This window comes from Eulemur rufifrons, chromosome 9, assembly GCF_041146395.1.
Source record: "Eulemur rufifrons isolate Redbay chromosome 9, OSU_ERuf_1, whole genome shotgun sequence".
In the NCBI taxonomy this organism is placed as follows: domain Eukaryota; kingdom Metazoa; phylum Chordata; class Mammalia; order Primates; family Lemuridae; genus Eulemur; species Eulemur rufifrons.
In genome coordinates, this window is record NC_090991.1 from 19078845 (window position 1) to 19097147 (window position 18303).

The 18303-nt window shown below is 35.1% G+C and overlaps 2 protein-coding genes across 3 annotated transcripts in view; one reads left to right on the plus strand and one right to left on the minus strand.

The window, feature by feature from the left end:
• The window catches only part of NF1 (neurofibromin 1), a 246247-nt gene that overhangs the window by 173400 nt on the left and 54544 nt on the right, over positions 1–18303 (plus strand). The window lies entirely within an intron of this gene.
• Positions 7413–16470, minus strand: EVI2B (ecotropic viral integration site 2B). The gene is made up of 2 exons (XM_069480995.1): positions 16407–16470; positions 7413–8821 (listed from the first exon to the last, which is right to left on the minus strand). Exon 2 carries the CDS (start codon positions 8803–8805, stop codon positions 7438–7440), a length of 1368 nt encoding a protein of 455 aa, XP_069337096.1. The 5' UTR covers positions 8806–8821; positions 16407–16470; the 3' UTR covers positions 7413–7437.

Consider the following 18303-nt stretch of genomic DNA (forward strand, 5'->3'; position numbering starts at 1 on the left):
CCACTACTCTTCATTCTTTTTACATGTTGAAAAATGTTGAAAATGAATTTGTCCTTTCTCATGGGTGGTTTTCTATTTCAATTATTTTTAACTTCTGCTTTTTTATGTTCTTTTCTAAAATGATACAATTGTCCTGTCACTTCTTAAAATATAATACAATATGTTTGATTTTGATGTCCTCCCTCAACATGGTGATTATTATGTTTAATTAGCTTTTCAAATTTATTAACCACTTAATGTTTCATCTTCCCATTTAGGAGGAGCAGACGTACTTAAATATGATTATTTTCTCTTTATTTTTCTTATACAAAGGATCATTTGATCCAACACTACACACAAGTTAGGCTACATTTTAAAATGAGCATCTTATACTTTTATTTACAGTCCTTATGGTAAAATAAACATTTTAGTTTATGTATTTGGGGTTAAAGTGGTTTTTTTCCTTATGAAACTTACTTTAGCTGATAAGTGGATATGAGTGTTATTTTTTCCAGAGGGATTTTTGTTGCTATGTAAATGACCATTTATTTGATTTCATGTTTTAAAAATAATAGTATCAATTTTCAGTGATTTCTTCAGAGTATTTCACATTCCATCTTTATGAGAAAGCAACTTATATTAATAGTTTTAAAATTACATGAAATAATATAAAAGGGAAAACTTTGGTCATGAGTTTTATAAAATGAAATCAGATTTATAGTAGTTTTCATTCCACTCTTCAGTGGACTGATTGTTTAAATAATCTGTTAAAACTCAAATCTAATTTTCAGAATGGCCAGTTTACCTTAAAAAAAAAAAAAAAGCAAGTAAGAGCAGGTGTAGTGGCACATGCCTGTGGTCTCAGCTACTTGGGAGGCTGAGGCAGGAGGATTTCTTGAGCCCAGGAGTTTGAGGCTATAATGAGTAGCATCTGCACTCCAGCCTGGGTGACTCTGTCTCTTAGATAAAAAAAAAAAAATATGAGCAAAGCAAGTAAAGTTATGGCATTTTCATTATCAAACTGTCACCATTTAAAGATCAGCACTTATTAGCACATTACCTGTAAGGTAAATCCCTTTATGCCATGTTACTAAATCTTTTGTTTTTCTCTAAAATTGCATTTACCATTATTTGGATTATACCCTAAATAGAATTTATTATATTCAAATTTGAAGTTTGTTTTCTTAGAAAAGAGAGTATAGAAGTCACTTTTGGTATAAAGCTAGTGTTCCTCGAAAAGTATCTACATTTTAAAAGTCTACAACATTACAAATTTATTATTGATTAGTTGCTTTATTGCCACTTTGAGGGTTCAGTTGGACTCTTAATAAGATTCTTTCTATGGATTTCAGAAACCAGTCATTAATCATAGTGCTTAAAAGTAATGTGTTAAAAATACTGCATTCAGCAATATTGTTGTGGAAATAGAGAATGGTTGCATTGACATTTAGAGTTCTATTTCAGCTTGTGTATGCACTGTTACACTTCAGGAGATGTGACTGAGGGTCAATTTACTGAACGCTTAAATCTCTCCTTTTAATTTTAGAAAGCCGTCTTACATCAGTATGGAAGTAGAGTTATTAATTTTCATTACATTTACTGGTACTTTTTGTTTGAAAGAAAGGACATGTTATTTCAAAAACTGATAGATTCAAATGAGTTTGGGTTTAGGCTGTATCAAGTTTAGATTCTGCTGCATATTAGAGAAAATTCTAATACAATAGTAGTGGCAGTGTTTCTCATTTCAGGTTTGGGGACATACTAAGTTACTTCATATTATTCAGACATTATTGTAAACTTCTCAAAAAGAAAAAGGGGAGCCGGGTGTGGTGGTGCATGTACTTGTAGTCCCAGCTATTTAGGAGGCTGAGGCAGGAGGATCGCTTCAGCCCAGGAGTTCGAGACTACAGTGAGCTATGTCTGTGCCACTGCACTCCAGCCTGGGCAACAGAGCAAAACCCTGTCTCTAAAAAGAAAGGGGGAGGGGGGTCATTTCAATATATTTGAATTGTAACAATCTGTTCTTAGCTTACGCTTTTAGAAATTCTCATGACATAAAATAATAGTATTTTACTGTTACCCAAAAAAAGAATAATTTTTTAGAGACTTAAATGTTTGTTACAACTTATTCAGATTAGCTCTTTAAGCAACTTTTATATTGTAGATTAAACAATAAATTAATTTATATATTCTTTTGTGTCCTAGGATATATTACCCCCAACATTATGAAAAGCATAACAAACCACCTGCCAGGGAATGGCTATCCCATGTTAATCAATAGTTCCAGTTTGCCCTTATTTCTTAAATTGATAGATAACATTTACTGTGCTTATTTGAGAGTCAAAATTGTCTATTTTTGTTAATATAGTTGGCTATTGAGACTGAATTTCCTGCTGAATACAACCAAGAGTACTCAACAAAGTATTTTTAAAAAAAATGGAAGAACTGACAAGATAGAAATTATCAGGTCACGGGCTGGCGCGGTGGCTCACGCCTGTAATCCTAGCACTCTGGGAGGCCGAGGCAGGAGGATCACTCGAGGTCAGGAGTTTGAAACCTGCCTGAGCAAGAGCAAGACCCCGTCTCTACTAAAAATAGAAAGAAATTAGCTGGACAACTAAAAATATATAGAAAAAATGAGCCGGGCATGGTGGCGCATGCCTGTAGTCCCAGCTACTTGGGAGGCTGAGGCAGAAGGATCGCTTGAGCCCAGGAGTCTGAGGTTGCTGTGAGCTAGGCTGACGCCATGGCACTCTAGCCCGGGCAACAGAGTGAGACTCTATCTCAAAACAAACAAACAAACAAAAAAAACCCAACAACAACAAAAAAGAAATTATCAGGTCAGAATCCAAGTGGATCAGTCCCTTCAGCCACCTCCCACCCCTTCTGCCTCCGCCCCCCCCCCCCCCAGCCCATGCCATAGGCTTGTTGCCATAACTCGGTCAATTGTTCTCTAGAATGTTCCTCATTCTGGGTTTTTCCTCTTTGCTTCCATTGGAAGATTTAATTTGTTCTTCTATCCTCCATATTTCCTACAAATGGTTCCTAATATCATTAACATAACTGCTTGTTTGCATCATTCCACAGTAGTTTCAAAATAATTCCAATATTGCTACAATTAGATTATACGCTACTGAATAAAGTTTAAAATTTCTTTGCAGTTCTGTTTGTTCTTAGAATATATTTCACTAAGGGTCTGTAGTGAACTCTGTGTTCTGATGCAACGTGAAATAATTCCTTTCTCTGTATTTTTATATCACCAACATGACATAAAGTTAGGTCCATGTGTTTCAGTTTTCAGTTTTTCAGGATCACTTAAGTGAAAATTATATTCAGAGTAATCTTGCTTCTCTGTCTTCTCCATCCTATTTCCTTCTTTCTATTGGTGACAATTTTTATTAGCTTTTGGTTGTAGCTTGACAGTACTTCTTTTTGAAAACATACAAAAATATGTATTTCTGTGTATATATTATTTGTTTTATACCCCCTTCTTATATAAAAGGCTTTGTGCTCTATATACTATTGAACAACTTGTTCCTTTTTTTCTTAATGTGTCTTGAGGACCACTTCACGTCAGTATACAGGTATCTGTCTTATTCATTTTGTGATGCGTAGTACTCCATTTGGGAATCTGTCATAGTTTATTCAACCAATCCCCTATTGGCGCACATCTGGGTTGTTTCTGGACTTTGGTTCTGACAAATGATGCCACAATGAATACCCTTATACCTAAATAATTTCATAGTTTTGCAAAAGATTCCTAGAAGTAGGATTGCTGGGTAAAATGGTAAATGCATCTGGAATTTTTCCAGATATTACTTAATTCCTCTTCATCAACCATACTGTTTTGCAATCCCACCAGCAGTGTATCAGGATGTCTAGTTCTATATAGCCTTACTGTATGCCTTGTTGTTGAATTTTTATATTTATGTCAGTTTGATAAGTAGCATCTTACTGTAATTTTAAATGCATCTGTCTAATTATGAGGATGATTGAAGATCATGAATGAAGGATTATGAAGAAATTGTATATTTTTATATATGTTTTTAAGGACTGTTTAAAATTTTTCTTCTGTGACTATTTTGTGTATGTTTTGCAAATTTTTTACTGTGCTCCAGATTTTCCCCGCTCTATATTTAGGAGCTCTTCTAAATTTTAGAAATATTAGCACTTGTCTTGATTTAAGTTGCAGTTTTTTTTCCAGTTTGCCATTTGTCTTTTTGTTAGGGTGGGGTGTGTGTGCGTGTGTGTGTGTGTGTGTGTGTGTGTATAGGTGTATGTTTGACATTGAAGAGTTTCACCTCATTTGATTTTCCTTTTTCTTTTTCTTTTTGTTTTTTTTAACCACTCCACCACCCCAACGGTCTTTTTTCTTTTTATTACTTCTGGATTTTGAGTCTCAGCTGGGGAAGGCTTTTTCTACTTCCAAATTATAAAGGAATTCACCCATACTTTCTTCTATTACTTGTATAATTTCATGGTTTATATTTAGATCGCTGTTCTACTTGGTGTTTATTCTAATATAGTGTGAAGCATGGATCCAATTTTATCTTTTTCCAAATATCCATCCAATTGTCTCAGTACTTGTTCCCACTGATTTGATATTCGAGTTTATTCCTGGACTTTCTATTCTGTTCTGTTGGTCTGTTCGTTTAATCGTATACTAGTACCACCGTGTTTTAATTATAGGTGCTCAAATATTTTGCTGCTTTACTTTTTGATCAGAATTACGCAGTAACAACAATTACAGGTCACCCTCATCTAATTCATTATGTCTCCACTACCAACACTAAATAGAATACTTGTATGACATATGTATGTTTTGATGCATGGAATAAGTGCTCTTTGGTCCTTTATTAGTGAAAAAGAATGACCAGGAGTCAGGAGGTAAACTCAGGTTGTAGTACCACTTCTAAGCAAGTCACTTGCTTTCCCTAGTCCTATTTTCTCAGTAATTAACAAACAAAGGAGTTGAACCAAGTGGTCTTAGAGGTTGTTTCTGACTCTGGTTAATGCTAATCTGGTAGGAGGACCACTGGTATGTGGTATGAAGTTCAGTCTACCTTTTATTCCCCTGTGTCTTGTTCTTTTGCTGTATTCATGAAGTAAACTTTCTCTTCTGGATCTTGGTTCTTTAATCTTTTCTCTAGGCTTTTCTTTGTTCCAGCATTTTCTTCTCCCTTGTATTTCTTTTATTAGCTTGCATTTCTTCCTGCTGATTAAGCAAGAATTGCCACTGACCTCAATGGGGAAAATGGTATGCAGAAATGTGAATTATTTTTCCTCCAGCAGAGAATTTCTTTTAAAAAAAAAAAAAAGAAAAGAAAAAGAAAGATAACATAAAAACCTAGTTGCTGCCAGTGGACTGTCCTTCTGTTGTACAACAAACAGAAGGAGAAAAGCTGCCTGTAGTGTTTAAAGAAATAAGAAAAGACTATGACCAGGTCCTCAACTCCTGTTTTATCTGGGAGAGTTGGTATTTCTTTCTTTTTCCCTATATTTCCTTATATTTCTGCCAGAAAATAAGGTAGTAAAAGGAGCAAATATGTGGAAAGAGCCCATTAGGTAACAGTCTTAAGTGTTTTTGAGTTATAATGATTTAAGGCATGTCAAATACTTGACCAAGTATAAAAATATTATACTTTATTTATCCTAACTACAATGCTTAAAATTCAAAAGTATAATAGGAAATTCTCAAACTCCAAATTGTTGCTGGGTAAATCAACCTTGAAAGTGCTAAGTTTAAAAAACACATGAAAGAAACCTTTTAATTTTAATGGGGAAGACGGAAGAGAACCAACGTAATATGACAATAAACATCGTGCTTATTAAGGAAAAGCAAAAAGCTCAAGGAAGTGTTTGTGCAGATAAAAAGCTTTAATGGTCAGTAAGGGATGGCATGAAAGATTTAAAGAGAAACATTGTATAATATATAAAATTCTAATCTAAAGCTTACAAGTTTTTATTAAGGATGGAGCTTTGTTAGTTTCTGCAAAATGAGTGCTACAAATAAATACTATATTCTGTTCTGAAAATCCCAAAACTATGAGAGGTTCTCCAAGACTAAGCTGTCAATGAGGCTACCACATTTCATTCTAAGTAACTGTTTACCCCTAGAGGTAGGGTGGGGCTGATGAGGAAGAATATGTGCTTGTTGAGCAAAGGAGCACTTCTGTAGACACCAACTGGCATCTCCACAAGCATATGCCAATGACCACGCTTTACCTTGACTTTGACAAAGGTCAGGTTCATCCCTACTCTAATAATTCAGATTTATTTATCAATTGTCAGGTAATGGATAAAGATGAAATTCTATATAAGAAAGGTAGTTAGGCCAGGGGTGGTGGCTCATGCCTGTAATCCTAGCACTCTGGGAGGCTGAGGCAGGAGGATCATTTTGAGCTCAGGAGTTCAAGAGCAGCCTGAGCAAGAGCGAGACCCCGTCTCTACAAAAAAAAAAAAAAAAAAAACAGAAAAATCAGCTGGGCACCATGCCCACACGCCTGTAGTCCCAGCTACTCGGGAGGCTGAGGCAGGAGGATCGCTTGAGCACAGGAGTTTGAGGTTGCTGTGAGCTAGGCTGACGCCACGGCACTCTAGCCCGGGCAACAGAGCAAGACTCTGTCTCAAAAAAAAAAAGAAAGAAAGAAAAGTGGTTTATGAGTTTAAATGGTTAGTATCAGAAAGTATAAGTTTAGTGAAAAATTGAGAACCATCTTTCTTTCCTAGAAAAATCATCCAAATTCAGAATGAAACCATAGTTTCTATTTTTTTAAATTTCCTTATGAGATTCAATTTTGTTTGGGTGTTTGTAAAGCAGAGACTTTTTAAAAAGACTAGTTTTAAAATTTGTGCTTCCCCAATATTATAGAAAAATGTTTATATTTTATGGTGCATGCTCTTATTTTTTTCAGGGTAAATGTCCCCAATGCCCCAGTTTGACATTTTAATGTGTTTGTTTTACTATTTCCAATAAGACCAAAAAGGAAAGTTTCTCTCTTCTCAAACATGCATTTTAATCTCTGATCACCACAAATTTGGAATATGTATTTAATCTCTTATTTCTCTCCACCCCAAACTTTGAAATGGAAAAATAAGTTTATTCAAAATAAGTTTATATACAGCTTTTTAGGAAAAAATATCTATTGGGTAATAACAAGTATATGTAGATTGCTTGTTTCAGAATGGTTAAGTTACTGACATGTATACCATCCACGTATGTAAAATGTACTATATTTTAAAGACAGGTACTATAACTGGTAAATAGATCACTGTTAAAGAACTTTTTTTAAAAAGTTCCAGCTATGCACGTGGGCTTTGAGCAGATATCACATAAAAATCAGAATAAAAATCAAAATTGACTACCAGTTGCCATTTTATATATCTCATTATATGAAGAAAAACAAAAGATGGAGTCATTTAAGGATGGAAGATCAGCTTCAAAGCACTTTGTAAAATTTATAACAGTTCCGCAGGTGGAGGTGGCAGACATTCATTAAGATCTTGATCAGAGTCAGGAGGAATAGAGAACTCCTGACTCTGGATCTCAATGTTGAATTCTTCCTGATTTTTCATGAAATCCACTGGCGGCTGGGGCAAGTTAAGTGAGTCAGGGGAAGGTGGAAATGATTTGATCTCAGATTTATGATCTTCACAGGCTTGATTGAGACAGTCCTGAGATGGAGGGAAATTAGCAGAATCATTTGGAAGAGGAGATACAGTTGTCATTGTGGGTTTGTCAGATTGGTTATTCTCTTGTCCTTCCAAATCAAGAAGGGGAGGTGGCGGAGGCAGATCTGTATCATCTGAAGAAGAAACAGCTGTGCCAATTGTTGATCCACCCACACTATCCTCTGATGTACCATTTACTTGATCTTTTATTTCCTCTGTTTTGGGGTTGTTGGAATCTTCAGTGTTTTCACTTGATTCAAACAACTTAATTTCCAAGTCATCTGCTAAAAGTGTGCTTTTGCTGGGTTTCCAGGTCATAAGTGAAACAATTGACGTACGTTTTGCAGATACGTCATTTTCTCTAATGTTATCCATACACATGTCAGGGATTTCTCCATCAGCAAATGGAGACCTACCTGCCCAATTTTGATCATTTAAAACTGGTTTTCTCAAGCACTTCCATAGTACAATTATGATTATAGCCACCAACATAGAAGTCAGAATTATACCAATTAGTATGCCAGCTACTGAATTAGAATTAGTTTTATGTGAGGTTTCTTTGTTACTGGTAGTTTCTATGATGAATTCTGGTGTACCCCTAGGTGAATTTTTGATAATTGATGTTGGTTCTGTGGATGGATTATGAACAGTTGGTGGTACTGGTTTTCTAGAAGGGGTGTGGACAGATAACAATGATTGTTGAGTGGAAGTATAGACAAATGATGTTGGTGATTTTCTGGTAGTATGGGCAGATGATGGTATTTGTCTGGCAGAGGTGAACACAGGTAGTGCTGTTTGCTGGAAGGAGGTATTGACCGTTGGTATTGGCGATTTGGTGATGTTATAGGTGAGTGGTTGTCCAGCAGAAGTGTGTGCAGCTGGTTTCTCAGAAGAGGCATGGACAGCTGGTGTTGGTTGTCCACCAACAACTTTGGCAGATGATGTTGGCTGTCCAGAAGAAATGTTGTTGAACTGTGTTGATTGACCTGAAGGATTCCTTGTTGTATTTTGAGAATTAGCCGAGACATATGACGCTGATGATCTAAATAAGGTAGGCTGTGGCTGCATCTCTGTTGTAATTGCCTCTGTCTTTGAGAAAAATGTGTTATCCAGGTGTCCACAAAACAAAATTAAGATGAAATACTTGGGCTCCATTTCAGAATGTTTCCTCCTTACCAGAGGTTTTATAATGAAAGAAAGAAAGAATGAAAGAAAGACAATTAGGTATCATTTGGTATCTAGTTATATTTGACTTTTCATTATAATGCCTGGCATAAGGTAGGTAGGTACTCAATTAGTATGTATTATTTCTAATTTAAACTTGACACACTGTAGGCTAGAGTAAACATCTCTTGAATATACTCTAACCCATCATACAGCATTTGGACCTCATAGACCAGTGTTCTCTCTTAATTCTTTGATAAGATCCATACTTCTGCTGCCCCTCTAGCTTCATTACGTTATAGTCCTTCCTCTCACAGTCATCCTTCTTACAGTGCATGGGCTCTTTATGCTGGATCCATGTGTTCTCTACTTTTTTTTACCCTTTACTGATGGAAATGTATTGATTCTGTTGCGTTGAAGAATACCAGTGACCATCTGTTACCTAATTCAATTGTCTTTTCTTTCTTCTTTTTTCCCCTTCTCTTGACCACATTTGGCACTACTGACTCTTCCTTCACTAACATTCAAGTAGCTGTTTGTAATCAGTCTTCCTACATGTTACTCTCACTAGCTCTTTTTCTTCTGCCTCCTTAATGTGGATACTTGATACTCAGTCCTTACCCCTATCTACTTTGTTCCTGATTCTTAAGATTTCACTTGTCACCTTTATGCCACAACTCCCAAACCTGTACATCCAGCTTAAATCTCTCCTTTGTTCTGATTCTATTTGTACAACTTCTTGGTGGATGTTTCCATGTATATATATACCACTATCAGCAAATTCAACATATTTAAAATGGAACTCATCTTTACTTCACAACTGACTCTTCTCTCAACTTCTCTGTTAATGGTACCATTAAGTTTCTTATGCACAGAATCTGTTATATTAGTAATCTTTCCAGCATTCTCAATGTCTAGCACTGTGTCCTAGGATCTCATATTTTTAAAGGAATCGTTTCTACTCAAAGTCCTAAGCTCAAAAGCCTAGTGTGATCTCTGAATCTGGTCAAGTCAGTCCTATTCAGATGGTCTTGCTGCTGCTTTCATTCATTTACTGGTAAATACCATCTTTGTGTGATGCCCTGTTCTAGGTTTAGGAAATTAAAAAGAGAGAGAGAAAGATGCTGCCTTCAGGTATTTCAGGTTCTAGTGGTAGAAATAAACAGGTAAAAAATTATTACAATTCGATGTTTTCTCATAAAGGTATGCAAGAGATGCACAGAAGAACTAACCTAGCTTGAGAAGTCTTCAGGGAAGTTTTCTCAGAGAAATAAAACTTGAACTAAATCTTAAAGTGTCTGTAATAATTAATTAAGCAATAAATAAATATTCCAGCTAGGGGGAATAACATATGGGCACAAGAAAAGAAGGCACATCTGTAAGTTTGGCATGTAGGGCTTTTTATGGTAGATACTAACACTTGAAAAGTTAAGTTCCAGTTCTGCTTCTACCACCTAACTACCTATCTAACCATGAGAACTAGTCACTGATCTCTACTGTTCTCAATTACCTTATCTCTAAAGTGAGGAGTTATACTAAGACAATTTTCAGCTTTGAATGTAATATACTTGTTTTGCACAATTAGAAAAAGGAGAATCTCAGGGTGTTAGATCTTGGTATATATGATTAGAAACTGTAGTTATTCTATGAATCATAGGCCAATCTAAGACAGATTTGATGTTTTTTTGCAAGGTGTAATAAAAGGTTTTGCAAATAAATAGACTTTTTAGCATATTTGAGTAGTTTTCATTGCTTGTTAGTTGGTACACAGTGAAGATAAATAACCCTGTTTTAGGAGAAGAAAAGGTGATTTTTTTCCTGTACTTTCTCTTCCTTTTTATTTTCTTTCTAATGCTTCAAGCCAAAACTTTAAAATAGTTCGCCTTTGAACTATCCTGCACACTGCTGATGAATTAATCTTAAAAACATGCGTGATCAGGTTACTACGCCCTTGCTTTGGGGATTCCCCATTGCTGTTAAGCTAAAACTTTTAAACTGAGTTTTTTTCCATTCGTCTTGAGTTAACCAGTCCAGACTCACATCTCATGACTGAAACTTCTTATCTAGCCAAATACAGCCTTTCCCCACCGTACATACTTTCTAAACACATGCTTTTCCCCCCGCTACACAGACACTTTTAATCATGCTGCTTTTCACCATCCTCAACTGTGTTCTTTTTTTCCAAACCTGGCCTCTTCTGCTTTCTGACTGTGGGTCTGAACCTGTTCTCATCTTTCAGACCTCAGTTTAAATTCCCCTTCTTGAATCAAATTCTCTGTGACTGACCACAGCCCAGAGAAGTCAGCCATTCACAGAATCCCCCTAGTTCTTACTGTCATTATGGTTCCTTTATGTACCTCACTCACTTCTATTCTCTTAAATAAGTGTTTATTTTTTATTACTTTACTTTTCACATTTTCTTATTATTCCCACCCCCTTGAACAACATTATAAAAGAACCTTGAAGAAGGCAGAAAGAAAAGAAATAAAAATACTTATCTGGAACACACCGTGTGTTGTACTATCCCAGGTGTTTTACATATTTTATTTCATTTAACCTTTAAATGAATTTATGAGGAAGGTGAGGGGATTCTTTATTTACAGATAAGGAGACAACTTCAAATGAGTTAAGCAGTTTGCCCAGTGTTATATCACTATCAGTGACAGACTGGGAATTTGTACCTAGGACCATCTGATTCCACAGCATATACTATTTCTACTACCCTATACTGCCTAATGTTTTTATATTTTGATTCCTCTGCAGCATAATGTCTTACATTATGTAGTTTAGTAAACATTTAATTTGTATTGGGCTTCTTCATTCCTCTCCATTTTACTTTTTCACTTTTTATTAATACTTCTACCAGAATATGAGCATGAAGGTGAAATCTAAGTCAATAAATTATTTTTATGCACTTCTGCAAAAGATTTTAAAGAGAAAAATTTGCAACTTTTGGTATAAATATGGGCGTTTGAATCATCTCTAGATGGTTGATATTCATGCAATTCCTACCTGATATTCTTATAGATTACCAAAAAGAAGGCTTTGTTAGAAAATGGTATTCTTCAAAGTTTCATTTTAAAAATGTTTTTTTAAAATGCTATCTAAGCATCAGAAAATATAGGTCATGAATTGTCTTCAGCCAAAAATGTTTCCTCTTTCGTGACTTAGCTTAAAATAAAGAAAACGTACAGTTCCTCTTTTCAGTTAGCTGAAAATGGCCTTAGGGAAGGAAAGAGCCCAAACAGGAACATAATTATAAACCCAGTTTAGTTTGTAAGATCAATTTTGATAGGTTCATAGCCTCTTATGTCAATAGGAAATATGTAGAACCTTCAGTGTATGAAATTTTCACTTGTCATTTAAGGATACGGCAATATTAAAACCAAATTCCATTTTTTACCTATCCCACCTGTTTCTCCCACTCTTAAGTTAGGTTTTTATCCTCCTAGGATCTGCTACATCAGAGTACTAGAATCTGTGTTAGACTCCTACTACAGTAATTTGGCATAGCCCAGAAAAGAAAAGGAGAAAGATTCAAAAGAAGAATAAATAGGAGATATAATAGTGAAAAAAACTGACTTTTTTCCAGAGGTAGTGAGACCAGTGTTATTACCAGTTTGGAAAGTTATGTAACATACATATGTTTTAACACATTAACTGTCAGGTGAATTGTATTTAACTCACACTAGTTTTGAGCCTGGGGCCTCATGAAGCATATGTAACTCACATGTCTCTTTACCTTACTCACCATAGCTGTGGGCGCAGAAAACAATAAAAAAATAACATTTTTCATAAAATTAGAAAGGATCGTTTTGTTTTCAAAGTTTTTATTCTGTTTTCATAATAAAAAACCATGGCCCCAAGGGAAAGAATTTTTTTTTTTTAGTGTGGCAGTCAGTGTGTTACTATATAAGTGGTATGTATCTGAAGTACCAACATTGTTTCTGCAGGGAAAGAATAATGTGGTGCAGGGGAATAAAAAGGAGGAGAAAATTTAGAATAAGATGAAATGAAAAGGCAATGCAAAGAAAAGTACAAAATAACACAAAGAAAAAAATAAAACAAAAATTATAGGAAGCAACAAACATATGGAAAAGAGGAAGGTCAATTGACCAGAGAAGGTGTTGAAGAAAAGTCAAACAGCTGGAAAAAAAGTGGTGGTTATGTAACTGACAAGAAATTAAGTTACAAGATTAAAGTGGGTAAAATGAAGTTGGGGGAAAAGATTGAAGTGTATGAAAAAAGCAACCACAAAATGCTGCTCCCTGTCACTGGCTTGTGTTTGTGGGTGCAGAGAACCAGCAAAGAGGAGCTGTCTTTTCAAGATGGAGGGCCAGCATGAGCCATCCTTTCAAACTCACTTATCTTTCATTTCAGGCTCTCCTGCCTTCTGTGTCATTAAGATATTCTTTCTAGGCCGGGCGTGGTGGCTCACGCCTGTAATCCTAGCACTCTGGGAGGCCGAGGCGGGTGGATCGCTCGAGGTCAGGAGTTCGAGACTAGCCTGAGCAAGAGCGAGACCCCGTCTCTACTAAAAATAGAAAGAAATTATATGGACAACTAAAAATATATATAGAAAAAATGAGCCGGGCATGGTGGCGCATGCCTGTAGTCCCAGCTACTCGGGAGGCTGAGGCAGAAGGATTGCTTGAGCCCAGGAGTTTGAGGTTGCTGTGAGCTAGGCTGACGCCATGGCACTCACTCTAGCCCGGGCAACAGAGCAAGACTCTGTCTCAAAAAAAAAAAAAAAAAAAAAAAAGATATTCTTTCTTGCTCTCTCCCACTCTCTCTCACTTTCTTTCTCTCTCTCTTTCCTCGCACTACCCAGAAGCATATCTGGTAATTACTACAAAGAACCTGTGCACATTCTGTGTAAGATTTTTCTAGAAATCCCTTAGTCTGCTGCTCAGGCAAATCTCAAATTTGTCAGCCTTCATATGGCAGTATTTTATTTTAGGCTGATGATACTTTGAGGTTTAAATGTGTGAATTTTGGTCCTGTGCTTTTCCAGATTATTTTAAATTTTTTAAAAGGAAGAAGAAAAACATGAACTGTTTTAACTAAGCATGTTAAAGCCAGTTGCAGTAAAGCAAGAATCCCCATGTATTATACATGTTTTTACAAATATGATACATAAGTACATAAAGGATCCAGCATTTAAAAATGTTGCTGTTAAGTTGGGTATGTTAAGAAATATGTCATTGTCATTTAAAGGGAATCAAGGAGATCTGGAGAGCATACCTAGCCAGGGCAAGTATAGATAGCAGTATCAATCTGTGTTCCAGTTGCTTTGATATAATAAAAGTAAGTTATAATGCAAATATAATAGATTAAAACTTTCCAGTAGTAGTATCTCCAACTAATGAAGTTTTGAAACCATAAAAGGAAGAAAACAGCAGTTCTATATCTTGAGGAAGAACAAGGAAATTGACCTTAAAGTACAACAGAAAGTGTTTGATGACCATTTATTTACTACTATTTACTGAGCACCCACCAAATGCTAGGCACTATCCTATTTCAGTGAGCTAGGTGCTGGTATTTTCATCCTACAGATAAGGAAACTCAGAGAATCTGGGTAACTTGGCAAGTGTCACAGCTCTTCCAAGTAGCAGCACTAATACAGAAACCATACCCATCTTTTACCAGAGCCCTTTCCTTCTGTTACATGTCATTATATATACTACACTGCCTTTCATAGTAACAATTATGAAATAAAAATGCTTTATGAGGGAAGAAGATGTGAGTTCTCTGGGAACAACATGTAAATAACTTTTGGAGATAGTCTTATATAAATGGTAGAAAAAGAAATACCAGAAAACCCATTTTAATCTTTTAAGAGTTACGATTCTGTGAAAATAGTTATAGGAGTTTTGAATGGTTGGCCTATAAACTATTGTATTTAGTAAGTTTACAAAAACATTTGTGGTGATTTTTAAAGATTGAATGTTGAGAGGCATCAGATTTATGTTTAGCAAATTCAGACTTACTCAGAATTAATCATTCCTTCTAATTAGAATTATGTAGGAATCGGCCGGGCGCGGTGGCTCACGCCTGTAATCCTAGCACTCTGGGAGGCCGAGGCGGGTGGATTGCTCAAGGTCAGGAGTTCGAGACCAGCCTGAGCGAGACCCCGTCTCTACTAAAAATAGAAAGACATTATATGGACAACTAAAAATCTATATAGAAAAAATTAGCCGGGCATAGTGGCGCATGCCTGTAGTCCCAGCTACTCGGGAGGCTGAGGCAGTAGGATCGCTTAAGCCCAGGAGTCTGAGGTTGCTGTGAGCTAAGCTGACGCCACGGCACTCACTCTAGCCTGGGCAACAAAGTGAGACTCTGTCTCACCAAAAAAAAAAAAAAAAAAAAAAGAATTATGTAGGAATTAGTTGAAAAACGCAGGCACTATTAAACTATATTTGAGGTAATCTTTTAAAAATATGTATGGGATTCTGCGATGACAAAGACACCAATGTCAAAGATTCATGGGAAATTTTTGAATTAAATTATTTAATGAAATATGAGTGAAAATAATATAACTTTGTCCTTTAATATGAATAATGAAATAAACTAAATATTAGAAGCAGAAAAATATATAAACAAGTCTTGTCTAAAAAAGAGATAAAAATTTTTATTTTCTATCTTTTGTAATACCTAAAAGAAATCCAAAATGGACTTCTGTAAAAGAAAGTTGTAAGTATTTATGATGTGTTGAAAAAGGACATCACCCACTATAAACTTATTTTTCCTTGCAATTATAGGTCTATGTAAAATTCTCTTTGCAGTTTTTATCTAGAGGATAAATTTACTTTGTAATTACCTAGTTTACTCACGTTGTAAGCATATTTTATGCTTATTATCAATTTTCTAATTGTTCTGTGGATTTTCTTCCTGTATCTTATGCTATCTACTAAGACTCAGTAATATGTGACATAAATACACAGGTGATATGAATATGTCTATACCTTTTATCATAACATTTTTATCTTAGTAAGTCTTTAAAATGAGCAGTATTTTCATGTCATCATTACTTCAATCTAAAATTCAGTGTAAAAACTATGGCATACATAATGATAATTGAGTACCCCATCTAATTTACTTCTTTCTAAATTAAATGAAGGTAACTGTTCTTATTATGGAAACTAAAGAAGATTTAAAAAATAAAAATAATTTAAATCTATGGATTGTATTATATACAAGAAAATTTTATAGAAAGCAAATTAGAATTTAACAGTATATTGGAGGGCATAAATTCAGTCATAGTGCATGGAATCTGGTTTTATTTCTAACCCTTAGCTTTATCTGCCATGGCTATAGTTTATTTCTTTCAGTTACAAAACTAAGGCTAACAAATATTACAGTTGAATAAACTTGAAAGGCCTTATACAAACCTAGATGATAATCTTTTTCTAAGGAAAGCTCAACACTTGTGTATTTTTAAATTCTATGGAAAAAAACCACAAAAACATGTTATAGGCACCTTTAGACAATCATAGTTAATTTAAGTTTAAAACACTAACGACATTTTAGTTTTTAAATAAATTTTATATAAAGCAAGATGAAACCAAATTGCCTGTGTGAAATTTTCTTACCTCAGCTGCTAACTTCTTTTGCAGAATGCTAAATTCTTCTAACTCGACATTGTGGTGATTTGGCTAAGAAAGCAAAAGGGGTGGTTCAATTCAGATTAAAAATGGTCCTGGTAGCAAACTGAAATAATTTCTGTAAAAGAGGAAGTTTATCAATAGCTGGGTCCGGAAGTGCAATAAGCCACAAGATGACTGAGAACTGTACTACTTTAACAGAACTTACATTGAAAAGCAATTCGGAGCTATATGATTTGAGTGCTTTTAATTAATGTTTGTAAATAAACATTTGAGAGTCTCATAATATGATTATATAATTAAAATATTTAGCATGGATCCCTGAAGAGGAAATTATGTGTTCTAAGGAAAAGCTGCCAGTTAGGTTATTACCTGTAGTGAGATTTCTTTTCATAAGCAGTGAGTGATATGTTCTGTTTGCTTATATGACCTTGGCCAAGTTGCTGCACTTCTGAGTCACCATTTCCTCCCTAAAGGAATGTTTCCCTTATTGGGTTATTGTGAAGATTAAATAAGATAATATAACATAACATGTATAAATGTCTCTTACAAAGTAGACAACCAGTAAATGTTAGTGTTATTTCTTCATACATCATATAGGCAAAACCCAGGTAAAATTATAATTAAATTATTTTGGCCAAATACTTTACTAAATAATCTTTGAGTTCAAGCTCACAGCTATTTATTTGATTATCCACAAAGTAGGTACTTCTCAGTGGAAAATAAAATAAATTGGGAATCATTTTTAAAATAAAAAATTAACTAAGCAAAGTGTATTGAAAACAATATATGTCCAGGCCGGGTGTGGTGGCTCACGCCTGTAATCCTAGCACTCTGGGAGGCCAAGGCAGGAGCATCATTGGAGCTTAGGAGTTCAAGGGCAACCTGAGCAAGAGTAAGCCCATCTCTACTTAAAATAGAAAAAATTAGCCAGGCGTAGTGGCATGTGCCTATAGTGCCAGCTACTTGGGAGACTGAGGCAGGAGGATTGCTTGAGCCCAGCAGTTGGAGGTTGCAGGGAACTATGATGATGCCACTGCACTCTAGCCCGGGGCAACAGAGTGAGACTCTGTCTCAAAAAAAAAAAAAAAAAAAAAGAGTATGAGTCCATCTGAATAAAAACTTTTTTGAGCAAGTCACCTTTTAGCCCTGTTCCTCTGCTGAAAAACAGATCATAATTCCTAATTTATAAGTTTATCATCAAGTTAAATAAATATAAAGTGCCTAGCTTAGTGCATATTATAGTAGATACTGTTAACCCATGTGTTGTTTGTCTCTGGTCACTACAGAGGAACACAGATTATTATGATCTGGTTCTTTCAAGGCACTTATAACTTGGTACAAAAAGAATAGTTTTTTTAATTTTTTAAGGGGTCTTACTATAAAGCAGAATATAATCAAAATGCTCTAAAGGTTTTGATTCACTATTTTTAAATCCCTAGATAAAGCTGGGATTTTCTACTCAGGGATAGAAATTATAGTGCTTTTGTTCAATAATGACTTAAGTTTTAAAGTCAAAATTACCTTACCTACTGTCTTTAAATACCTATCAAGTTTGGAGAGGAACCACTTCTGTTTGTTCATGAACTGTCATCGATCAGATGGTATCATTCTGAGGATTTGTATTTATTAGCCAAGATAGTGAGTGGTGAATTTTAAATATTCCTGCAGTAGAAGTTCTCTGGTGAGAAAATGTTATTGAATATGAAAGTAGTTTCCTAGTAAATTTATTTTATTTTTACAAAGATACTAATTTCTTTTAAATTCCTCTGGTATTTTTTTTATGACACTTGATTCAAGGAGTGCTTTGTATTATCACTATGTGTTCTGGTGCACAATCTCAAATTTTTAATTTTTGCACAAAATGGGAGCTCTGCAGTTTCAT